Source organism: Etheostoma spectabile, chromosome 19 (assembly GCF_008692095.1).
Source record: "Etheostoma spectabile isolate EspeVRDwgs_2016 chromosome 19, UIUC_Espe_1.0, whole genome shotgun sequence".
NCBI lineage: Eukaryota > Metazoa > Chordata > Actinopteri > Perciformes > Percidae > Etheostoma > Etheostoma spectabile.
In genome coordinates this window covers 283,883-310,350 of record NC_045751.1, presented here as the reverse complement: position 1 = coordinate 310,350, position 26,468 = coordinate 283,883, and the positions used below count along the sequence as shown (strand labels likewise).

Here is a 26,468-nt window from a genome sequence, read left to right as displayed (position 1 = left end):
ACCACAAATACACTTTTTGTTGTAGCTCTACCTAAATAAAATGACCTGAGCTCTGTATTTAATGTTGGATATTGTAAACACTGTAAATGTGGTATTAAGCCAACAGAACTCAACAGAACCCATGTTTATATCATTCTGTGTTGGGGTTTATAGTTAGTGTTTTATTCAGCTTGTGGCCAAGGACCTAGGGCAGCAGTACAACTATGTAAACCATGTAGGTATATTTTTATTGATGTGTTAAAATCATTTTTGTTTATTTTGTCCAGGAGGCACCAGGAGCAATACAGTTAGTAATACCAGAAACGCCCCAACTCAAGAGTAGTTTCCTGTACTGTATCTGTGCCATGTGGGTTTCTCCCCTGCCACGCCTCTTTACAGGGTTGCTGCAGGTTTCACCAAGTCACATTTGAGACTTCTATAGGACCTTTTTAAGACCATTCTTAATGAAATTTAAGAGCTTTATCTCAACATCAACAAAGACCTAGGTTAAAAAAAGTATTGCTAAACTTGCACCAAAGCTGAAGAATAAATCCGTTTCATGTCTGTGGTACAATCCGAAAGAGACTCATGCCAATACTATATAAGTTGCATTTTGGTCTCACTTGTAGTCGTATCACAGAGAAATTATATCTGGACTAGCGAGAGAAAAAACTCCACGGAATAATTAAAAAAAGAGCATTAGAGGTAGCATTGTATGGACGTAGGAAAATCAAGACCTGTTATTATAATTATTTAAGACCTAGAACACAATGCCAATTCAACACTTTTTGATTATGAAATTTTAGACTTTTTAAGACTCTGCGGAAACCCGGCTTTAGGTGACTAGCGGGAAGATCTAAGTGTATTGATTATAATGGGAGGAGTAAATGTGAACACAGATTATAAGCGATTCTTTTGTTCCATGGTCACCAAAGTAAATATTGTAGCCATTGTTCACAAGCCACATAACTCCTGGACATTCTGACACTAAAATGTCATTTTTCAGACGGACACATCAGGAAAAAACAAACTTAGTTTGAAACCTGTTTCTGTCCCAGGACTAAACTCTCACTAGATCTGGCAACACAGACAAGCTATTGTCAACTAATGTTTGTGAACGCCCTAACAAAACAAATCACGTTATGTTGAATAGGTCCTTTAGCTGCGTAAATATGTAGTGGTAGCAAAATAAATATCAATAAATTATGCAAATATGACCTCTAATTGATCCACATTCTCTACACAAGCCCACGCCCATTTAGAAGACCAGAAGTGCTTACCGTTTCATGTCATTGGTATTCTTTAGTAAAGGATTAGAGGATCTTTGGGAATGCTCCCTTGAAACAACAAACTGAAGGACTGACTCACGGTGTAATACCAGAGTGTTACTGTAGTTACACTTTCTGGTACAGTGTTTGCTTTGGTGTTGCCACTGAGCATGGTAATGGGTCAATGTGTCACCAAAGTCATATCACTTTCACTATCACTTTTTCAGAGCATGTTTGACACTGTTGGGCAAGTTACTAAAAAGTAATTAGTTATAGTTACTTCTTCCAAAAAGTAACTAAATTAGATACTCAGTTACAAATTATAAAAGTAGCTGGTTGTTTCAGAAAGTAACTAATGCATTATTTTCAAGTAATTTTTTTTTTAATGCTCAAATTGACCCCCACCTCCACCCTTCTTTAATGGGACTTAAAATACATATGCATGTTCAATTATTTATGGTAAATCTGAATATTATAATGAAATGGACACTTAATACAAACATACATGCAAATAATATAAGTGCCCTGATTTTTATGGGCGCTGCAGTCCCATGTTGAAGTGTCCTTGGGCAAGACACTGAACCCCAAGTTGCTGGTGGCCGCTTGCATTTATCTTCGGAGTGAGTAGCCGCTCTATAGACATAGTGCCTATGTTTTCTGACCACGGTGGGAAATCCTTAGCAGGAGAAGTTACCACTCCTCTCCTTGATTTCATAACACCATACCTGTCTCTTGTGACTGACTTGCTTGTGTTGTTCATTGTGTCCGACTACACGTGCTTTCCCCGCCCAACTCTACCTCTGATTGGCTTACCATGAAATTTTACCCAACCTCAGCCAATCGTCAGCATTTATGCGCTTGCCTCGTGCACGGCCCACTAACCAAGGAAGAAAAAACGTCTTTGCCTCGCAGCTCAGATTTAGTTGGTCTGATGAAAAAAAAACAGCTTCAATTACCGTAGCGGGCCGCATTTTTCGGCAGTAACGGTAACAGCGTTATTAAGATGGGAGGAGTAATCAATTAGATTACTCGTTACTGAAAAAGTAACGTCGTTAGTAACGCATTAATTTATAACGCCGTTATTCCCATCATAGTGTTTAGTTTAGTATTTGCTAGTTTAGAGTTTAGTTTCAGTTTTTCAGAGAGGTAGTTTAGGTAGTTTAAGTTTGTTATTGTCATGGCCAGGAATAAAGTCTTAGAAGTATGTGCAGTAAGTACATAAACATACAGATTGCATGGTGGGAGATTAGCCATGATGTTTAATGTTTAGCGCTTCTTTAGTGTCTGATGTGAAGAAGTTACGGCACAGCTCCACCTCATGTCAAGTTCGTTCACTTTCTATGATTCAATGTTGCCAGAGTTGACGGAAGTTCATGCGGTCTCCTTTTTTCAATACTGATTTATTATAGAGTAGCTAAAAAAAAACTAAAACTGAAATGATTTACGTTATTACGCTTATTTCAATTCAGTTTTTTTTTTAACCTGGCAAGGTTTTAGTTTTTAATTTAGTTTGAGTTTAGTCACTGCTTATTTTGTTTTTGTTGTAGTTTTCTATAATAACCCTGGTCTTGATTATTGTTGTAAGTGATGGACTAAAGAGGTAAGAGTGTATGCAAAGATGTGATTAAGTGGTCAAACAGCCATGGTCCTGCTGGCATTACTTTCCAAGCGACAGCTATTTCGACACGGGTGACAATAAGAAAAAACAAAACGATAAGAGACAGACGGGTTAACATATGACACAAAGTGAAAGAGAGATCATTCAAAGTCTTCCTGCTGATACCTCAGACAGATCTCCATTCTTGAGGTGTGCTCGCGCCATGCTGTCCAGCCAGGTTCGTCTCAGTTCGGGCGTGCTGGCGTAGGACCGGGCCAGGCTGTACTGGAGATCCAGCAGCATCTCTGGGTCTTTCTCGTGCTCCCTCATCTGGGCTGTGGCCATCAGCACTGTGCGGATGCGTTTGGTCAGACCCTTCACTTCAGAGGGGAATGCCGTCGCCTGCATTGTGCAGAAAGGTGTTATTACATGCACACAGAAAAACATGATTGAATCTATTACAAACAAATACAAGCAGGGCTGTTTTCCTACACATATTGTTCATGTATACTATACCTTCATAGCCTTGTCACTATTTGCAAAGTTGTTGATGATGGAGAGAGACTCCTGGAAGCGTGAACTGCCGGACAGCGCCACATCGGAGATCAGCTGGCTTACAGCAATGATGATCTAGACAAACAGGAGCAAAGAGAGGGAATGGATTCAAAAAAGACAAACAAGGATTAAAGTGTAAAATAGAGTGGATGAGGAGAAGCACAAAATGAAAGGAGGGTAAACACAGATCCACATGAAATAGTTGTATGTATTGACCAGAGTCCAGTGAAATGGATGGCCTTCTGCTCCTGTGTTACCAGAGGAGCTGGAAACACAGCAGTCTGTGTTTAAACTGGTCAAACGCCATCGTAACATTCTCCACCTGCCTAATGAAAGCATATCTAGCGCTCAGAGGAGTTTGTGTGGACAAAAGGCTAAACATCAGGGTGAATAAGAATGGAGATCAAGACAGACATTGTTACAGACCACCAAGTGTGGTAAATGTTAACAGCATGGCTGTTATATCACATATACAGTCCAAATAGAGGCCAGACATTTAGAGGGATGACATGTTTCCTCTGTTTCTTCCTCTACTTTAAATTCCCACACACGCTCCACTTTACCTGCAGGTGCGTGCGTAGGAAGGTCTTCCTCTTGGTGTACTCGTAGTTGTTTCTCATCAGCAGGTAGAGCAGGGCTGACACCTCTGCCCTCAGACATCCCATCTTGGAGACGCAGCACTTGAGCACCTCGCAGCACAGAGCCTCGCACAGCGTGACGCGGCCCTTGAACAGCACCGACGGGAACTGACGGGACAAGGTGTTAGTGTATTAAAGGACAGGGGTGTCGTTAGAAAAAATACTGTAAGTATGTAGGGAGAAGAGCGGGAAAATGTCAGTGAGACATTAGAAAGGAACCGGAGCGGTGTGTCCCAAAAAACACCGGAAACCTAAAAAAGACTGTAATATGAGGCTTGTTACCAGATGGGACGAGTATGCACTATGCACCTTTGAAACTACACTGTTTTTATATTAATTTTTTAACAATTTGTTACAAATTTTATTTTCCAATACTTTGCAGATTTGTTTTTAATGCACGTCCATTCATTCTGTTATAATCTGGTATTTCTGCAAATAAAAATTAGGCTCCACTAATATTATTAGTATTATACCCTTTGTAGAATTAGATTACAAGAGGAAGTAGGAGTGTTTCGAACTTGTGTGATTAAAACATTTCCAATAACTCCAGAGCGTTGTAAAGTCCAAAACTTAAAATGTATTGGAAAAAAGGTAGATGCAATAATTTACAAAATTGACAACATGGTTTTGTTTAACTAAATAATTCTGCTTCAATTCATACTTGTGGACATCCAGTCTTTCAAAAATTACATTTTCACTGCGAGTTAGACGTCAGGGGTTAACTTGCTCTCCCGCTGGCTGCACACAAAGGGAACATCTCTATTAATACATACATCTCTATTAATGGGGCAACATTTATACATCCAAATTGATGGATTTTGTTTGAGGATTATTATTATTCTTACTATTATTATTATAATTATTAGTATTACATCATGAAATATGGTGATAGACATTCATCCCATTAATTCCCACACTATGTTCAAACTTCATTTGATGCAATAATTTAATGCCCTTTTTTTATCCTTTCACCATTGTATTTGTAACGTTTGATTCAGAGTCTTGTAAGTTTGAATGTTATTGTCATGTCTAAATGTTGGAATTTTACTTCTGCTTGTATTGCCCTGTGTAGGCAGGGTGTCCATGCAAAGAGAGTGAACTGATCTCATTAGATCACCCTGTATTAATTAAGGTTGAACAAATTATAAAATGGGATTGAATCAAAATAAACTACAGAAACCTCTCCCACTCTTGTAACCGAAACAAAACATGCCAGAACAGAGTCTACCACGCTGCTCTCCTGTGATTCATCACACAAGCAGCCTAGTAATACTGCTGATACTGTACTATCAGTTGTATCAATATAGAAGTGGGTGGTCCCTTCCCTAGGGAACTTTCTTCTACTCCCTTAATGAAATGTGTGAGTAATACATTTTAAAACAAGAAATATTACGAGTACAAAGGCAGCGAGTCAATGAATATGGAAACAAGGCAACAGCAACAAACACAGGGAAACAGGAAATCTTTATTTTAAGCGTTCGCTTTTTTTTGTCAATGATAAATGACATTTCAACTCAGTAGTACTTCCTTGTTTGAATTTTATAAATAGCACAATGAGAGACCCGAACACACGTAGGTTAGACAAGTGACAACATACGTCACTTCTGTTTGTTTAATCGTGGTGGGAAATGTTGTTGGCAGAGTCCAAACAACAAAAAGTATCACAGCCTGCATGTGTGCTTGTGAGTGTCGACATACCTTGTTGATGAAAGCCCTGAGCGCGGCGAACACATGTCTGAGGGCGGCTTCTGATTGGCCAACTTTGAGGAAGGTGAGGTAAACGTCAAACACCTTCTTCATCAGGGGGTTGTGACCGTCGCTGTCCAGCAGCTGGGTCTGACACACACACACACACACAACACACACACACACACACACACACACACACACACACACACACCACACACACACACACACACACACACACACACACACACACACACACACACACACACCACACACCACACACACCACCACCACACACCCAACACACACACACACTGTATTGACTTAAATTATTTCCCAGAGACTAGATGCCTGACCACAAACTTAACCACAAAAGCTGTATACAGTAAGTACTACGTGAGACAGCTATATATCAAAGTAAAGCACTTTGTAGCAATGTTCAGAAAAGTGTTATATAAATAAAGTTTATTGTCATTATTATGTATGTTCATTTTAGTCTATTTTTGGTATTGTACTGACATAAAGCAGGTAGACCCACATGCTTGCAGCCATAACTGTTTATTTTAATATCTCACCATTGAGATTTAGTTTGAGTGTGTGTGTGTGTGTGGTGTGTGTGTGTGTGTGTGTGTGTGTGTGTGTGTGTGTGTGTGTGTGTGTGTGTGTGTTTGTGTGTGTGTGTGTGTGTTTGTGTGTTGTGTGTGTGTGTGTGTGTGTGTGTGTGTGTGCATGCATGCGTGTGCTGACCTTAAAACACTGAGTGAAAACAGAGAGGACATCCAAGACACTAAGGGACACCTCGGTGGACATGTTGCCCTCCAGCAGAGCCTGATGATGGATCTCTGCCTCTGATGGCCCGGTCCCTAGAACACACACAGACCACACACAGTTAAAAAAAGAACTTTAAAACACAGTGTGTGGTAATGGTTCATATACAGAATACATAAATAAAGAAGAAGAAACACATCCATTACTCAGTTCTGTGTAGAAGAAGCTGATGATTACCACAGTATCAACACTGTTCCTGATGTCTGCCCTGTTTCAGGGTACATCTAAGTTACCCAACTAAAAATGAATATTTTTTGCTACGTTTACGTCTCTCGTCCACAGTATTCTGGGGTTTCTGAGCCCTTAAAATGAAGACATTTGGGTCACTGCTTCCCCCGTTTCGGTTTGAAAACTCCGGGGTTGCTTTGTAGACTAGGCAGGCACAAAAAGAGACTTTTGGAAACGGCAATGCTTAACGTTACATACTGTACCTTTTGGTAACAGTTCCACCTCGTCGTCATTCCAAGCACATTAATCCCTGCTCTTACTTTTCCCCTTAGTTGTTCTTTCTCCTTCTTTTTTTTTTAAGATTATGCCCTTTGTTGTATAGAGAGACAGTGGACAGGCGTGAAAGGGGAAGAGAGATGGGGTATGACACGCAGCACAAGGGCCACAAGCTGGTTTCGAACCCGGGCCACTGCAGGACTCAGCCAACATGAGTAACTAACTGAGTGAGCTATAGGCCACCCCTTCTCCTTCTTTTTTTAACTGCAGATAACGTCAGACAATCTGCTTCCTGTGTACACCAGCACGCGCATGCCCAGTGAATGCTCCTGTGATACATGCGCAGTCAGACGCGTCAATATGAACAGAGATTAGTTCTGCTACGGAGCCTAAACTTTTCATATGGACGGAGATTACCATTGTCTCAAAATGCTACTACACTTGAGTGCCCGTTCTCCAAAGTTGACTCTATGTTTACTTTTGCAGAGTGACAGCAGAAGAAATAAGCTGCCTGTAAGACCCAGAGTTAGAAATTTGTTGGAACGATCTGTCCCATGCTTTAAAATATAGTTTAATTAATACAAAATAAGTATATTTGCATTAACGTTATTGGAGTTTTACAATGTTTTTTTTTTTAATAAGGTCAGAAGGAAAAGGACAACCATATTTAAAGGGGGAAAAGGGCTAATTTTGTAACTATTATCATGCACATACAGCAGTGGAGTCTGTGACACACCAGACAATGAAAAACATATACAACAGACATTTGTTTAGAAAGAATGGAAAGTGAATGCAGCACAGGCCAAGATGTGCTAATATCTTGTCCCGCCATCTAAAGGTACCAGATCCTAGAATTACCGTAACGCAACTCAGTAGCATACTTAATCACAACCTCCCTGCCTGATGAATGCAAACATGTTTCCAACTCCACGGACCCACATTGCAAAACAAGGTTTCTGTCAAAAAGTTTCTCAAGTCTAAACCAACATACAGTATATCCTAATATCGATAGTCTCCTCCTGCCAATTCTGCTAACCTCCTGCTAACCTCCTGCTAACCTCCTGGCACTTCTGCTAGCTAGCCATCTGATTCCATGTGTAAACATCAGAGATCTATGGCTACGATCTCCATCTCTACATCAGAGTGGCTGCCATGGCAAGCGTGGGGGAATTAAACACTGAGTGCGATCTTCTCCGCTTCGCTTCCTGCTGACCAGTGTGTAGGCGTCGGATGGTAAGCTGGGGGGGGCTCTGTGCCAGCATCGGCTTCCCAGGGGGATCATGAGAGCTGTGGTGTCCTTTCTCCGAGACTTAGCTGAATCCTGGATCCTGGCACAATTCAACTGGGTGACTCATTTTCTGTGAGCCGGTCTAACGGCCACATTCTGCTTCATGATGAATTATGCACAACCTCGTACTTCGTACGATTTCATGTGACAAATAAAAATGTTCTTTGAGTTGTGGGTTTTACAGCAGCAAACTGTGCGTGTGTGTGTGTGTCTATAACATTTGTGCTTGATTTCCTCCAGACCATGTGAGATTAATTTTACATTAACAAATAGCGTGGCCGTCTCCTTACTTAGGGTTCAAAGTCCTACTTATGTAGTCATGTTTAAACAAAACTGTTTTCCAGGTTCCAACACTGACATTTTGTTTGGTTTAGTCAGCTAAAATATTAGACTGTTAGAGATTAGAGAGAAAAAGTGGTCTGCTCTGCCATAAAAGCTGTCATTCCTAAGTGTCTTTTGACTTTTTGCTTACTAGAAAAACATAAGAATTAAGATAATACAAAGGAATGAATTAAATTATTGAAAAGGTTAATAATAATAATAATAATTTATACTTTATTAATCCCACAAGGGACATTTTTGACTCGGTTAGAACACCCATTACACACAGGACTGAAATATACACACATGCTCAGTACCCATACATGCACTAATGGAGAAATGTCAGAGTGAGGGCAGTGGACAGCTGAGGTTGCCTTGCTCAAGAGCACTTTTGCAGTGCCCAGGAGGTGAACTGGGCACCGTACCATGCCAGCACCACCACCCTGGTCCGTATGGTGACCTGAAACGGTGACCTTCTGGTTCCCAATCCAACTTCCTACAGACTAAGGTCCAGCCACCACTGCCATTGTACTTTTCTGTTTGGTTGGAGGTTGTTTACTGTTGGGTTTTCCCATGTCACATTCAGTATGGCTTTGTTTTACTGGTCCAGTAATTTCATTATAATTTCCTAGATCATTTCCTGGGTTATGCAATTTGCCACTAATCAAAGAGACAGTAATAAGTAAAAAAAAAGAATTTATTTTGTTTTTTGGAAATAACCCGCAAATTATATAGCGGTTACATGGTTGTGTAGAGAAACAGACTTCCACAGCGCCATTTAACCCTATGCAAAAACGAATGTATTACTGGAAACTTTATTTTCCATATTGTTTAAATAGTATACTCTCCTGTAATTTACAGTGGATTGAGGAAGTTAAAAATAGGAAGAAAAAAAAACATCTTTTGGAACTTGTTCTCAATGCCTTAATTTAAATAAATTAGGAAAATCCATATCCCCATGTCTATCTCCATAGAGACAGGCATGGGGAACTTTCCATAAGATCATCAAATCAAAAACCAGCTATTAAGCCAACTGAAATAACACCATGCCAATCTCTAGGTATGGTGAAGGGTATGTAATGATGGGGGGTTAGTTTAATTCCAAAGGCCAAGGGAACTTTATCAGGATGCATAGTATCCTGGATCCATGAAATAACTGGCCTTTAAAAATAAAAATGTGCCTGGCTCTGTGGGAATTTAACATAGAGGTGTGTATACTTATGCCCCCTGTATTTTAAGGAAGTATATTTATTTATAATTTACAAAGAAAATTGATGTCCTCGAAAGGTCGGCTAACTTTTTTTAAATTAAGGCATTAAGATCAATTTCCAAAAGATCTTTATAATTCCTCTTTTTAATCCACTTTAGCATGGGTGTGTTAACTTTCTCAAGCCACTGTACATCTACATTTAAAAACACCTTCTCAACAAGTCCCATTAATGAACCTTTCTAGGACAGTGCAATTACATATCAGTTCCTTTGTTACTGGAAAATTATTAAGGGCATGAAAATAAACAGACGATTAAATGTGACCTAAAGTTTTGCATGTGAACTGGTTTGTGTGGTTACCAATATTAAGAGTGAGGGAGGTTTCCATGGTGCCAAACTGGTGTAACTTCGTCTGCATGAGGCTGGCTCGGTTGCAGCGCATAGCCGGCATCGTCTGTGACTTCCTGTCTGAGGAGAACAGCTTTGGCATGCATATGTCCTGACTCCTGTATGAAAAATACATCCACAGAGAGAGTGCGTGTATTTGTTTGAAAGAGAAGAGAGGGAGATACAGAAAGGATAATGAGACCCTGCAGTTATGTAACCTATTATATTAACAAAAAGTAATATGCAAAGATCTAAGACTTTTTCTATTTACACAAAAAACTGATTTATCTCAAATATTGTTCACTAATTCTGTTAGTGAGCACTTCTCCTTTGCCAAGATAATGCATCCACCTTACAGGTGTGGCATATTAAAATCAGATTAGACAGCATGATTATTGCACAGGTGCGCCTAAGGATTACCACAATAAATGGCCACTCTAAAATGTGCAGCTTTACTGTATTGGGGGGTTCCAAAAACAAGTCAGAGTCCAGACCAGTGTTTTGTTTACATAGAAAAAGTCTTAGATCTTCGAGTTCAGCTCATAAAAAATGTGGGCAAAAACAAAAGTGTTGTGTTTATCATTTTGTTCAGTGTACATATGAATATTTGTATCATTGTGTCATGCATACAATAAAATATGCCCAGTCCACACGGACTTAAAAGGCACTATTACCTATGTCAACAAAAGTAATTACATACCCTAAACAAATAACCCTTCTAGTCTTTTTGGCCAAGCTTTAGAAACAAAATTTGTCAACTTACAAATTAAATTTAAACAACCACTTCAATTCAAAATTGGTCATCATCCGTGCACCAGATCATTTCAGGATTTTGGACAGACATTTCTCATCATAATCATCTCATCATAATACGAACAATACAGAAGAAAATGTGATTCGTTCTCAACTTTTCCTAGTACACATAGTTCGCACAACCTTTTATCCATATTTCTTCAAATCGTGCAAGTAACATACTGTACTTCTGATTGTTTACATGCTGCAAGTTGAATTATTACTTTAAGTATGTAAGTAAGTAGATTTATCAAGCACCCTTTACAGATACAAAATCACAACGTGCGTAACATTAAATACAAAAACACAATACAAGCAATAAAAAAAGAGAAATTGTACCAATACACAGCACAGGGCTGACACAATTTAAATCACCACAGCAGCAGATAAATAAGGTCAGAGACAATTGTAAGTTATTGGGACAGGCTAATCTAAAGCCTGTCTGGAAAAAATAGCTTTTCAACGGTTTCATAAAAGCATCACAGGAGTCTAGGGATCGCAATAAGGGGAGAGCGTTGCAAAGATATTTGTAGTGGATCTGAGGGACATCCAGCAAATTTAACTCAGGTGATCTAAGAGCCCAATTTTGGCATATTAAGTTGGAGGAAGTCAGTGACACACTAAAGAGTTATGTTATGCAGGGCTCTAAAAGTTAGCACCAGTACCAGAAATCTGAAAGGAAGCTAGTGTAGTGAGTATAAAATTTGGTTCAGGGGAGTATGATTCAAACGGGTAAAAAAGAGCATTACAATGATCTAAACAACACCAAATAACTGCGTGAATGATCATCTCCATCTCAACTTTAGTCAAACTGAGGAGCTGCACAACTCAATTGACATATGTGAAGAAGATAGGGGAGGTTTTAATGAATTACACAATAGAATTTACTGAACCCTCAATTGAGGAGAGAATTAAGCAGGCAGTACAGTTTAACCACGGTGTGTTATTGTGTCGTGCCGTCCCAACTCTCTGAAGTTCCTGTCTCCCTGGAGGTGTATTTAAACGTAAGCTGGAGGTGTTACGTTTAGCTGAACGTAAAGGATAAACAAAGATATTGCGTGCGCTTAAACACAGATGCTAAAGCCAAGGTCAGCCTATCTTTCTCTCTTGGAAGTATTTATAAGTGTGGCAGGGCCACTGACCTCCTAAAGGAGACAGTCCTGAAACAAAACATTCCCTTATGATGCAGCTATCTACACTCCCTGAATAGAGAGACATACACAACTATACATGAACAGGTTTGGTGATTAGAGACTGGCCGAATACTCTCATCCCCTGACCTGGGACCTATGAATGACCTGGTGTTGTCTAGGCTTTCCCTTTAATCTTATCATACCACAACATAGTGTTTCTGGAAATAACACAAGTCACCACAGATCCTTCCTGGACTGGAAAGAACATGAACGTAATTCTCAAGAGACAGGGATCGTTACACCAAAATTACAAATATTAAGCCGAACAAGACAGATCATGACCAAACACCCATCTGAAACAACGAGTGATGAAATAAAAAAAAAAAAACAGTGCTGTTGGTTTTTCCACACTTACCGCACAATGTTCCTTTTCCCAATGTAACGGAGCTGAACCAGACAGATCCTGCAGGGAGAGTGAAAATAATAGAAAATATTAGCAGGAGCTCAATTCACTTTTATGTTTTCAGTCCTGGTATTTCGTATTTTATAACTCAAGTTTACTGCATGAAAACAGGCCATTATGGTGTTTTTTGTATACTACTCACTCAAGCAAGCTGAGGAAGTTCATGATGTCTTGAGGGCTGACTTTGTTCCAGTAGGCCATGAGAGTGTCTGTGGACAAAAAGAAAGCCATGTGTTATTTTGTTAACCAACCATTAATCAATGTCTTGTCAGATGTGAATAAATGAGTCCCTGTTGATAATAGAGGTGTGGAGCTAAACTGACTAAACATCCTAAATAGGAGGTGGCTGGCTGACAATAAGTCAGTCGTTGTTTGTGCAACAGCCGAGCCAAGATTCTGAGTAGACTCTATCCCGAAATAGCAGAGGGGACAGTTATGTCATATCCTGTGCATAGTGAATGAAGGCCTGACTTGAGGTCAGAGATAATCACTGACCCTCTGACAGGGTCTTGACTATGTGCAGGAAGGAGAGCAGGAGGCCCCTGATCTCATATTGTCCTAGTCTGCTGATGGGAGGCATGGGGCTGCTGCTCATGGTGGAGTCACGTCTCTGCAGCTGGAACAACACACAGAAAACCTCAATGGTGAGATCTTAAAAGAAACAGTTATTGCTGCAAGCATGTGGGTCTACCTGCTTTATGTCAGTACAATACCGACGATAGACAACATACTTAATGAACATACTTAATAATGACAATAAACTTTTTACATAACACTTTTCTTTACAAAATCAATAAGATCAAATAAATACAAAAAAAGAAAGAAAGAACCATTTCCAAAAGCTTTCCCAGAAAGTAAAAGAGTGTCACTTAATGCAATGGGGTGTTTCACAGATGTGTGATTAATTGAACAATGGAGCTCTATGACACAGAGGGATGAGACATACCAGGCGTTAGTTAGTACTTGCTAGTAAGAACAGTATATTGTTGCTTTAGGTCTGCACATGGGATTTGTTGACAGTAAGAAAAATATATAGAATTTCGCCAGCCTTATCCTTTTACAACTAGTGTGCGTTGAGGATGCTGCTACAGATTCAACTATTCCAGCGAGAGAGAAACTCCATGTAATGATGTCTATAGATTCTCGTGTCCACAAATGGTCTGCACATGAATTATATTACTGCCGCACGACTCATTTTAGATGAAACTTACAAAGAAGCAACATGTTTTTGTAAGACTAGCCCGTCTTGAACTGTTTACATAATGGAACTATCTGGAGTTTGCAAGCAGAAGTAAGGAGAACATCTGCACATTAGTTTGTGTACTAGTTCAAGTTCAGGAAAAGATGTGGCCCAGAAGTGACATCAAATTGCAAAAGGTTTTAACCATTAGTTTCAAATTACCAGCTACCATAAACCAAAGAAGATGTGCTGAAAAATACTGCAAGTGTGTATTTATACACATGATAAATAATCCACTCCAGTCCTACTTTATTTAACAGCTGGATGCATGACGAGACGGCGGATGCACACAAAGCTCCGTCATCAGAGCAGGAAACGGGTTTTCCAGTATAAACCTATTAGCACGTCTCCTTCAGCACAAAAAATGTGGGGTCATGTGGTGTCTCACATTCCAAAAGAACATTAACGTCAAATCGATGGTAGTCTTTGGCGTGTGTACATGAAGATTGATTCAATGCAATCCCATCTTATTTGATGTGCAGTGGTTGCACAGCAGGAACAGTGAAGGACGTGTTATGTTGGCCCTGTGTTCAGAGACAGCAGGCACTTCACACCGAGTGGGCAATGTAGTACTGTTCAAAAAGAAATGTTTTCTTTAAAAAATACTTTCATGACAGTTTGTTACGAGAAAATGTACTGTGGAGTCTTCAGATTTGTATCCAAAACAGTGTGTGTACGTGGCATGAGACTTAGCCAGTTGGTTATTAAAACAGTTATACAGATCCTACTCAAAGGTTTGACAGACCCCCCCCCAAAAAAACTAATTTTTTCAAACTATAATAAGTGCAACAAAGCAAAGCCCATGTGCCAGGCTCTGCTGGGGCTACTTATGATGACGTTTTTGGCAGTGGGGGGGGCAGATGTGAAATGTTCTCACCTCAATGATGTCTGGTGTCCCTGAGTCCATAAACAAAGAGCATCTGGAGTCATCTCGCCTCACAACATGGCCGTTCTGAGCGGGCAGACCTGGAGCCAACACAGTGCAGTTTTGTTAATGCCAATTGGAAGCAGCACAGGAAGCAATAGCGCAATTTCACAATTGCAAATGTATTTGATGCAAAATAGATAACAGAAGCTGTGGGCACACCCATTAGTATTGTTTTATTGGCTTCCCGCATGATATCTAGCAGATACACAGATTTTAATAAGCCAAGCATCATGGGATAAGTCTACTGATTTTCAAACAGCAAGATCTGTTTACTTCTCATGGGAAATAATAGTGAGCATGTGAACCCAGTTGTAAGAAGTCTTCCGTGGCTCTGGAGAGGCATCGTAAAATCTAAGAACATAACTCTAAGTTATGTCACCGGGGAAATGAAGCTATTGAATTGCATTTTGAGAAGTGTCTGAAGAGACTAAAGTTCGGGATATTTTCTTTTCTCTTTATCTATGTCATGTGAGCTCTTGGAAACACTGAACCTTTTCACAAACTAATATTTTAAAGGTCCCATATTGTAAAAAGTGTGATTACCATGAATGTTTTAGTATAAAGCAGGTCAAGGTGCTTACTGTAAAAGTATCAAAATGTTCAATCCACAGAGAAATGCACACAGCCCGAAACTGTGCCTGTGATGTCACAACGATACTATATATAGTATGGTATTTGGGGTGGCAGTAGCTCAGTCCGCAGGGAACCGGAGGGTTTCTGGTTCAAGCCCCCATACGGACCAAAGCATGGTGGTGGACTGGTAGCTGGAGAGGTGCCAGTTCACCTCCTGGGCACTGCCAAGGTGCTCTTGAGCAAGGCACCAAACCCCCAACTGCTCGGGGCACCTTTTCATGGGCAGCTCCCTCACTCTGACATCTCTCCATTTAGTGCATGTATAGGTACATGTGTGTGTAATTCAGGCCTGTGTGTAATGTAATAATATTTATTAGTCCCTTGTGGGACTCATTCCCCGGCTGCAATGATGGTGCAGAGACTCCGAGAGCACAGAGCCTGAGGACCCGCAAACACTGACCAATCAGAGCAGGCTTTTTGTTTTGGGAGGTAGGCTTAAAGAGATAGGCACTAAAATGGAACGTTTCAGACAGAAGGTGATTACAGGATTTTTAGACAGTATGGGAAAAATAATGTATGTTTTTATGTATTTGTAAATTAAAGCTGGTAAATATTTTCTAGTAGAAACCCAAAATGCAAGTCTGAAACTGAAGATTTGCATAATGTGGGACCTTTAAAACACAATGGGAAGATTCCATCACAACCTCTACCTCAGTTCAACAGTTTAATCAGAATCTAGCCTAATAAAAGGAGATGATAGTAAACATAGATTAAAAAGCTTGTATGTTGCACTCAATGTCTATTTCTTACTGCTTTTTTTAAAGATTTTCCAGAACAAAAACAAAAACCATAACAACAACATAAATCACAAGATACCTTACAAACATACATTATAATAACAGACATTAAAGACTATGCAGTCAAGTTGTTGCATAATGTATTCTCTATAAATTCTTAGAGTCCACGGGGGGCCTAGACCATAATGATAGCCTGTGAGGGTTGAAGCTGCCTTCTCCATAGTAAGCAAATCCAGAAACTCCTTTAGCCAGTTATCTTTGTTATAGTAGTCTAATTTGCGTTTTCCAATTCACAACACAATTTTCTGAATATAGCCATACTGATAAATACAGAGAGAGTTGTGTGGAGCTGATAGTCTTACTTAGCTTTATATCAACTCAGTTGGCAATGCCTTAATGTAATGGATGTTCAATAATATCAAAAACCTACGCACTATAGCTTTAAGGAATATAAAAATTTTAAAATATTTAATACCTCAGTCCAAAATCTCTTTAACAATGGACAAGCCCACAAGTAATGCATAAAGGTACCACGCCTACCACAGCCATGCCATCACAGTTCCAATGCATTGGGTCCATTTTATTAAACTTATGTGGTGTAATATAAGCCCTGTGTATAATCTTCATTTGTATAACTTTATACCTGACACAGTTGGACATGGATGTTGAAAGTACTTTCAATATGGAATCCCACTGATTTGTAGAGAGCGGTGAGCTAATGTCCCGTTCCCACTGCTGTGCTATGGAGATTGTGCTGTCAGGATGGGCTAGCCCTTTCATCTTGACAACAATTATTCAAGTCACTTGCAAATGCTATGCAATAGAGATGAAAGATTTTGGGGGGGGGGGGGGATATGACTGCAATTTTCCTGCCAGAAATTGCGATTACAATTCACAATTTTTCTTTTAGCTACATATTGCACCCTCTGCCATCATGTTAAATAAAGTAATACAAAATAAATGAAATATCCACTGACAATAGGAGATTTTTGTAAACAATCTGTGATATGTAACATTATTCCAGCATTTATCTTACAAAAAAATTGCAAAAACGAAAATGAAAACAGTAATAACAAATGTTACATCAAATGTTATACCAAACATTCAACTTAATATTTCACATTCGATTAGCTAATCGCGTTCTTTCAAATCGCGATTTTGATTTGAAAACGATTAATCCTCTGGTAAGTGCTATGATGCGCCCATTCCCAAAAAAAAGAAATAAACAAAGTACAGCTACTGCTGCTTGCAGAGAGAGGGAGAGAGTGCTGCTAATGGACCAAGATGTGTGTAACATAAATAATGCCTCTGTGGGGATGGTAATGGATGATCTGTAAACAGGAAGAGGCCAAATGCCTTGTGTACTGGGAAGTATCTGCAGTTCTGAACTCACCATGGTCTCTCTCAATTGCAGTGCTGATTCTCCTGCTGTCTGTGGAGCAGGTTGATATCAGGTCATCTCTGGAGCCCTGGACAACCACAAGATAGAAGAAATAAACTCTCGGTAAACTTATGTAAACTGTTACATACTGGAACACTTGCTTCAGCTTTTAGTCAAGTCAGATTTTATTATAGGCAATATGTGAAAGTCATTTTTTTTTTTTTTAAAGGTACAGACTAGGGCTGGACGATTAATCGAAAAATGTATCAACATCAAAATTCTGCAGCCGTTATTGACGTATTTTTCCCATGACAATAATTTAAATATTTTTTATAAAACTAAAACGTGAATTTTTTCAGAAGACATTTTCATTTTAAGCAGTGTGCTTTCATGCTTTGTGCGTTTCTTTCAATTATTTTAAAATCACAAAACTAAACACACTTATAGAAAAAAATATCGCACCTTCAATTTTTGAGCCCATTTACAGTACAAACCTTGCCAATGAACTATGAGGACCTAAAAAAACAAATTACTATTTTTTTAAATTTTCGTTCAGTTATCGAGGTAAAATGTGCAATTAACCGTGATTTCGATTTTAGGTCATATCATGCAGCCCTAGTACAGACACTCTCAGACTGATACCATTTCAAGTTACATCAAACAGATCGGTGTGAAAAACACACCGATCTGTCTTTTCCAGACGCAGACTCCAAAAAACTATAACTGTGAGACTTTCCAAAGAACTTCCAGCACTGTCAAATGCACCTGTTAAAATCTTCTTTATTAGGGCGCCCAGATAGCTCAGTTGCTAGAGCGGGCACCCATATATAAGGGTTTTAATTCAAGTTATGAATCATGATTTTGATTTTGTCTCCTCATGATCACAAAAACAGAGCAATGGAGAAAAACAAGTATTTTGCACATTACGTTTTGCAAGTGAACTCTTATTTTGTGCTATGAATGAGAAAAGAAAAGTTCAACCAGAAAAAAGTATTAAGAGAAATTTCAAAGCTCAAGGCGTTTTCTTTGTTGATTTGTTGAACTGTTTCACTGTTTTGTTTGTTTTTTAATTCAATAATTGCAACATCTTTCAAAAAGAGTAATTGTGTCAAATGATCATAATTTCAATATTGACCCAAATGATTGTGATTATGATTTATTTTAATAATTTGGCAGCCCTTGTTTCAAGCCACAACTGTCTTCGTTATGTGCAGATGATTTAAGGCACATTTGTATTTGAAACAAGCTTCTTGTTCACCTGATTATTGAGGCTTGAATTTTCAGATGTTTCTTAATGTTATAAACAAGACATTTTGAAGGGAGTAGACGGCAGTGTTGCCAGTTTGCATTAGAAAGCAGTAACAGATTTTAAAAGGGATTAAGGAAATTTGTTAATCACAAAAAAGAAAGCAATAACTGAGCACTGTGTAACCCTGCTGTGGACATCCAGGGTTCCGAGGGGACTCACATTGAGGCCGAGCCCGGGGCTGGAGGTTTGCGGCTGGGCAGACAGCTGCTTCAGGTTCTGGTAGAGCAGCTCAAAAAGTGGCAGGTAGAGCATACAAATCCTGGCCTGCTGGTTCTGAAAAATTGAATATGACTAGATGAGCTTTTTATATAAATGAATGCATTGATCAAACTGTCAAACGTATGGATTAATACTGTAGAGTGACATTAAATGAAGTTACAGGGCCAGACAAAATGATCACAGGTGTAATAAGAGAAGACCATTGTAGGTTCAACTTAAATACAAAATTGTTGTCTGCACACACACTATTCCAAAAGCCAACCCCGCCCAGCTGCTATCAATGGGCCCTGGACTCTTAAAACTGGCTTGTTTGCATAACAGACATCAGCATTTTGTTGGAGGGGTGAACACACAGTTAGACCGCAGTTAATTGCATGTACAGATGGGCTGGGTAGATTTAGGCCCAGAAAAATTAATTTTGCTTTCAAACAATGGGACAATTCGATAGGTTGCACGTAAGATGTGAGCAATATGTCCCTGTTTTCAGTGATTGCTTTTAGAAAAAATTAAAAAAGATTTTATAAACAGCACGGCACTTGACTTTTTCTTAATCGGTCAACATCTGACCCGTTCCTGGAATTGTAATGTTATTTGGGGTCTCTTAAACTTCTGAAATTTTGAATTACTGTACACACATTGCAGCTACAGGTAAATTTTACTTAATTTTATATGGCCCATTCCCTTTTAAAAACCCCGGGCGTTTTTAAAGGAAACATTGCTATTATATTTTTTTTTTAATCTTTACGTGGTTGTGCTGCTGCGTTCCCTGTTGGGGGGTAACCAAATAGTGTGTGGGGCTGTGCTAAACTTAGGCACTTTTACTAAAGGCCCGTTAAAAAAATGAAATGCTCACTTTGACTTTTTAATAGGTTTTTTTTGGCAATGGCGCAACCTTCCACTGCCTCAAGTAGCAAAACGCCAAAAATTACCCGAGCGCCCCTCCCGAAGACCGCAGCCAAAAAGGGGGGCAAAGTGGGTGCACTGATTGATTTAAAAGTTTTAAAATTTTATAAAATTTACAAAAGCACGGGTTTTTAAATACAAAGACACTTGGTCCTTTTTCGCTGCTCGGGGGAAAAATTTGGGGCCAAAATTTAGTGTTTTTGGGTATGATCCAAAATTTTAAACCCTTTGGAGTGCATTACGCCCTTTTCCCAAAAGTAACTATAAACAATGCCTTTTTTTGTGCTTTGCTTCTAATCATGAGGCCCCAAACCCTTTCCCCACCTTGAAATGTATCGATCCCCGGATTTAAGAGAAGGTTCTTGAGAACGCCACGGCAGATGTCTCCTGGGCCCCGCTCAAGGTTTACCCCCTTTTCTCAGCAAAAAGGCCCAAAAAGGAAGGGTTTCGGAGTATTCTTTTCCCTCAGGTTTAACTCCCAAATTCTCTGGGTCAGGGCAGACGAATGTGCAGATACATAAGATGGGGAACTGATAACAATAGGGTTATTTGGGGCACTCTCTTAATAAAGGCTGAGGAACTTTTTTGGGAAATTTTTTAATTCAAAATTGAAACCCGTTATGAAAGGGGTTTTTTAAAAAAATTTTTACTAGTCATGCAATATAAAAATAGGTTCAATAAATGTAATGCAATACAGACGCAAAAATTCAAATGCAAAATTTAAACAAAAAAGCAACACAAAATTAACAGAACCACGTAACACAAAAATTTAAAAAGTTAAAATTTCACCCAAAGGGAGGAAATTCAAAATTTTGACCAAAAGCCAATTAAAAAGTTTTAAAAGAAATATGTATATTCAAACAGACCAAAAAATCAACAATTTTTAAGAAAGAGTCCGGGGGAAAATTTGGGGGAAGTTGTCTTTTTTCAACAGGAAAAACAATGATGTACATTTTTTACAAAAATGCGGTTTTAAACATAAAAACCAGGCAATGAAACCCGGGAAAATGGCCCACCCAAATTTATTTTCCCGGAATGAAGAGGGACAGCCCAGACGGGAAAGGCTGGGGGAAAAAAGGGGAGGCCAAGAGGTAAACCCGGGAGTTTTTTCCCGAAAGGGTTGCAATCGGGTGTTTGAAAAGTCACTCGCAAGAGTGGCCAGTTCAATTTCCACACAACAGCCAAGCTACTCTCCTCTACGACACACAGGCTCAGGCACGTGACGGCGTTAGCCTAGCATTAGCATTGTGCTGATTGAGTGAGTAGGAGTGAAGGTAGGGGAGGTGTCCTAGGGGGAAAAAAGGGGGGAAGCTAAACACAGGATGGGGGGTTTAGTGAAGGTCAGAACAAGGGGGGGGGCGTTTGCATGGGCAGAAAAAAAAACCCGGGTGGGGCTTTGGTTTGTAAAGTTTGGTCGAGGGCATCACCTACCTACAGGGCCAAAAAGCTCCGTCGCATACGGAAAAAAAAATCTGACCCCCAACCCAAAACCAAAAAAAACGAGGGGGTTGGGATAAAAAAAAAGAAAAAATTGGGGGGGGGGAAGGGTAAAAAAATCCATGCAGATTACACAGCACACAGTGTTTTATTTTTTACTTGGTTGTGCAAATTTTGGGGGTTTAACAGGGCCGCTTGGGGGCATCCCCGTGGTTAGATCAGGTTTTGGTAGGAAACTTAATGCATTCAAGGAAGGCAGGATTTAATATGGGCTCCACCTTGTACCCCCTGCCGTTGGGGGCGCCCCAAAGCCCCCTGGGCAGGTTTAAAAGGGAAAGAAGGGTTTTTGGTTCATTAGGGCCTCAGGTCAAATTTAAATTTTAGTCAGCCCTGTGGCCCCAAAAATGTAACATGGTTTCAAACCCTGCACATCCATAGGGGGAAGGGTTTCCAACAACCCCAGGGCATGAATGTAATATCATTGTTATCTCTGAGGCTGCAAACGGCTTCTCAAACAAATCTTTCAGGGTGTCTAAGTCTGTTTAATTTGTTAGTCAAATGAGCTGGTACAGATACAGACAGAGTGGCAGGTAGGGAAGGAGGAACAGAAAATGTGTCTGTTATGTACACATGAAATACACAACAAGTCCAAAGTATCTCATCAGTAAAACAAAATAAGTTTAATTAAGTTTCTTTTCAGGAATTAAGTTTACTATTCTCTTCTTTTCAACGGCGTGAAGAGAGTGCAGTTGTTGTGTCTCCCACTGAATCGGATCATGTACCTTGGGATCCTTGAGACCGAAATGACACATGTAGTGGTTGACCAAGCCGAAGGCAAAGCCTCTGTTCATGACGGTCAGGCACCTCTGAGAAAGGAGAAAGCGTGGTTAGCACATATGCTGCTATACAATACGCAATATGTGTGATAAGAGACAAAACAAACACATTTTTGAGACTGTTGTGTTCAGGAGGGGAGTTACAAAAATAAAAAAATACATACAGTTGCCAGAAAAAGTATGTGAACCCCTTGGGATTACGTGGAGTTTTGCATGAATTGGTATAAAATGTGCCCTGAGCCTCATTTAAGTCACAACAATAGAGAAACCACAGTCTGCTGAAAATAATACTACACAAACATTAGATGTTCCCATGGTTTAATTGAACATAACATGTTAACACTCAAAATGCAGGGACGAAAAAAGTATGTGAACCCCTAGCCTAATGACCTCTCCATGAGCTAATTGGAGCCAGGAGTGAGCCAACCTTGACTCCAATCAGTGCGATGCTATTGGATGTGTTAATGACAGCTGTCCTGACCTTTAAAAACACACAGCTCTTTTGGGTTTACTGGTTTCAAAAAGCACTGTTTGATGTGAACCATGCCTCGCAGAAAAGAGCTCTCAGAAGACCTACAGTCAAGAATTGTTGACTTGCATGACGCTGGAAAGGGTTAAAAAAGTATCTCCAAAAGCCTTGATGTTCATGTGTCCACGGTAAGACAGACTGTCTACAAATGGAGAAACTTCAGCACTGTTGCTACTCTCCCTCAGCGTGGTCGTCCTGTAAAATTGACTGCAAGAGCACAGCGCGGAATGCTTCATGACGTAAAGAAGAATCCTAGATTGTCAGCTAAAGACCTACAGAAATCTCTGGCACATGCTAACATTTTTGTTGACACATCTACAATAAGGAAAACATTACACAAGAATGGAGTACATGGGAGGACACCACGGAGGAAGCCATTGCTGTCCAAAACAAATATTGTAGCACGTTTTGAAGTTTGCAAAAGAGCACCTGGATTGTCCACAGCACTACTGGCAAAATATATTGTGGACAGATGAAACCAAAATTGAGTTGTTTGGGAAGAACACACAACACTATGCGTGGAGAAAAAAAGGCACAGCACACCAACATCAAAACCTCATCCCCACTGTAAAACATGGCGGAGGGAGCATCATGGTTTGGGGCTGCTTTGCTGCCTCAGGGCCTGGACAGATTGTTGTCATTGATGGGAAAATGAATTCCAGAGTGTATCAAAACATTTTGCAGGAAAATGTACAACCAGCTGTCCGCCAACTGAAGCTCCGCAGAGGATGGGTGTTGCAACAGGACAATGACCCAAAGCATACAAGTAATTCAGCAAAGAAATGGCTTCAACAGCACAGAATACGCCTTCTGGAGTGGCCCAGTCAGAGTCCTGACCTCAACCCGACTGAAATGCTGTGGCATGACCTTAAGAGAGCAATTCATACCAGACATCCCAAGAATATTGCTACACTGAAACAGTTTTGTGAAGAGGAGTGGTCCAAAATTACTACCGTTGTGCAGGTCTGATCTGCAACTAGAGGAAACGTTTGGTTGAGGTTATTGCTGCCAAAGGAGGGTCAACCAGTTATTAAGTCCAAAGGTTCACATACATTTTCCTCCTTGCACTGTGAATGTTTACATGTTATGTTCAATTTAACCATGGCAACATCTAATGTTTGTGTAGAATTATTTTCAGCAGAGTGTGCTTTTCTATTGTTGTGACTTAGATGAGTTCAGAGCACATTTTTTGACCAATTCATGCAAAACTCCATGTAATCCCAAGGGGTTCACATACTTTTTCTTGCAACTGTATAATGGCAGGAACAGCCATGTAAGAAGCTCAAGAACCAGGGGTGTCAAACTCAATTTCCCTAAGGGCCACACTGGATAAAGAGAATCACATCAAGGGCCAGGCATGCACATTTTATTGACATGCTTTTATTGCCTTAAAGCCTTAAACAAGTTGGCAAAAAAGTTACCTTGCCATGATAGAGTTTAGCAAATCAAGCAGAACAATCATTCTGACTACATATTTAAAAGTAGACTACCTAAAATAAGTTGGGATTCTGATGTGATGAAGTACCTGCGAGTAAATCTTTCAAAACCTTTGTACATCTGTAAATTACGATATTTTAATTTCCAATATCAGATCAAATTTGTCTCAGTGGAATATAATTTCCTTTCTGAGTTTGGCACAGAGGGTGGAAGCAGTTAGAAATAATGTACAAGACTTTTACATTTGTTTCAAACCATCCCATCTGAACTCTCAAACGGACAATTCCAGGATCTGGATAGAGTAATTTCTAGATTTATTTGGCAGGGGAAGAAACCTCGGCTGAGGTTTAAGACGCTTCAACTATCCAAGGAAAATGGGGGAAGTACGTAGAAGAAGGAACCAGGCTAGGTCTCTCCCTCCCAAATATAAAAAATTGCTATAGAGCAGCACAGTTAAAAATTCTTGGAGATATATGCAATCCATCCTACACAGCAAAGTGAAAGAAAATATAATTCAGTATATGCAGCAATATTCCTCTTCAAGCTGTTATAGGTGATACTGCCTTAATTAAACATCCATTCCAATCCATGGATAATGTCATCACTCAAAATTTGGTATCAGGTGCGAAAAGATCACAGGTCCCAGGAGCCATACCTTGAGATACGATGTTACAAGCCATACGATGAGATAAGGATAGCTTATGATTCAGATTTCACACCCATCAGAACAGATGCAAGATTTTTTTTTAAATGGGCCAAAAAACGGTCTGGTAAAATATTGTGACCTTTACAAAGATGGAGCACTAAGACATTTTCAGCATTTAAAAGTGCACTATGGCTTAACAAATCTAGACTTCTACAGGTTTTTGCAACTTAGACATTATTCTGAGAAAGTGATAAATAAGGCAGACATAGAGAAGACAAATTCCAGTATTCTGAAGGTCACCTTAATGAGTTACAAGTCGGACCCAGGTTGCAGGAATGTCTCAAAATTGTATAACAAGTTGAATGAGTTAAGTGGAGTCACAACTACCTGTTTCACAGGTTCAAATACGCAAACTCACTGGCTGTGCGGGAATTTCTGAGTATCAAAGTCAACAAATTTATTGTGAACCTAAATTGATATGCAGGTTGGGTCGAAATTTAGAGCCAGCCTTGAGTTTGACAAATACTTGAGGATCAGAAACTATCTCAGGGAGGACTTACTGTAGAGTAAGTAAGTTTCCCAACAATTAGCCTTTAGTAAGTTAAATCAGGTGTGTTGCATGTTTTTGAATGTGGCGTTCAGACCTTGATGAAATTGGCCAGGCTCAGGTTGATGCAGCGAGCTTCCTCGAGGATTTCCATGTGGCGGATGGTGATGTGTGGCATAATGGACAACACCAGGGACTGGAGCGCCTGGTGGAAACTGTCAGGGAAGCGCTGGGCCCGCGGCATCTAATGAGATGGTCAGGACAAATAATGTAATAATGGGTCCCTTGAATTACATGCATCAAAAAGTTTAAATGTCAAACAGTCAGAGACATTACAAAGACAGATGTCCAGTATATAGAAAGGTATATAGATACATTTTCTCTGAGCAGATTAAAGTTAAACATCTTCTTACTAACAGCAGCATACAGCTACAGCCATCACTTTGGCATTGCTTGTTACAGCATTTATAAAAAAGTAATTGCATGCACATCCCATCTTCTGGCAGGTGCAGGAAAAAGGACAAATACTAAAGTGAAAAAATGTAATGTTTGCAACACTGCTTTAAGTGAATAAGTAAGTAAAAAAAAAAGTTACCTGAAAACCCAGTAGGGTCGAAACGTTGCCTTTGCATTAAATGATGGGAGTTTAAAGCAGTGTTGCGGACAGTTCATTTTCTTCACATAGCTTACAACCCAGACGAAATGCAGAGCCATGGCATCAGAATGTGGAATATACACACGTCTTAATGTTTCCCTGCGAGTCTCCTGTTCTTTCTTTGAGTGTGTGGGAGGTTTGTTTAAATGTGTTTACATGTTTCTAAAAACATTATGTTGTAGAAATTGGCTTGCGAGATCCATGCCAGGAATAAACATTTGAACTTTTGGGTTGTGTCACAAGCAAAGACTAACACTATAAAACGCACAGATGTGATCAGCTGCTCAATCGTAATTGTGCAAAAGAAGAAGAAATTCCTTAAACCAACCTTTATGCGGTTGCCCTCTTGCAGGTACTGGGCCATGGATTTGGCCATGGTTTCAAAGAAGAACCAGGAGTACTACAGAAAAACGATAAAAGACAACTGGAGTTAGACTACTACT

The 26,468-nt window shown here is 39.7% G+C and overlaps 1 protein-coding gene across 1 annotated transcript in view; it reads right to left on the bottom strand.

Moving 5' to 3' along the window:
• The window catches only part of LOC116669434 (dedicator of cytokinesis protein 11-like), a 79,581-nt gene that overhangs the window by 18,979 nt on the left and 34,134 nt on the right, over positions 1-26,468 (bottom strand). Inside the window, 15 exon segments of the mRNA XM_032499318.1 lie at positions 3,031-3,246; positions 3,361-3,474; positions 3,963-4,145; positions 5,736-5,873; positions 6,471-6,586; positions 10,174-10,319; positions 12,541-12,588; positions 12,731-12,797; positions 13,084-13,204; positions 14,706-14,794; positions 17,520-17,595; positions 18,976-19,089; positions 22,089-22,241; positions 25,468-25,614; positions 26,354-26,425. Of these exon segments, the coding sequence (XP_032355209.1) occupies positions 3,031-3,246; positions 3,361-3,474; positions 3,963-4,145; positions 5,736-5,873; positions 6,471-6,586; positions 10,174-10,319; positions 12,541-12,588; positions 12,731-12,797; positions 13,084-13,204; positions 14,706-14,794; positions 17,520-17,595; positions 18,976-19,089; positions 22,089-22,241; positions 25,468-25,614; positions 26,354-26,425 (1,800 nt within the window).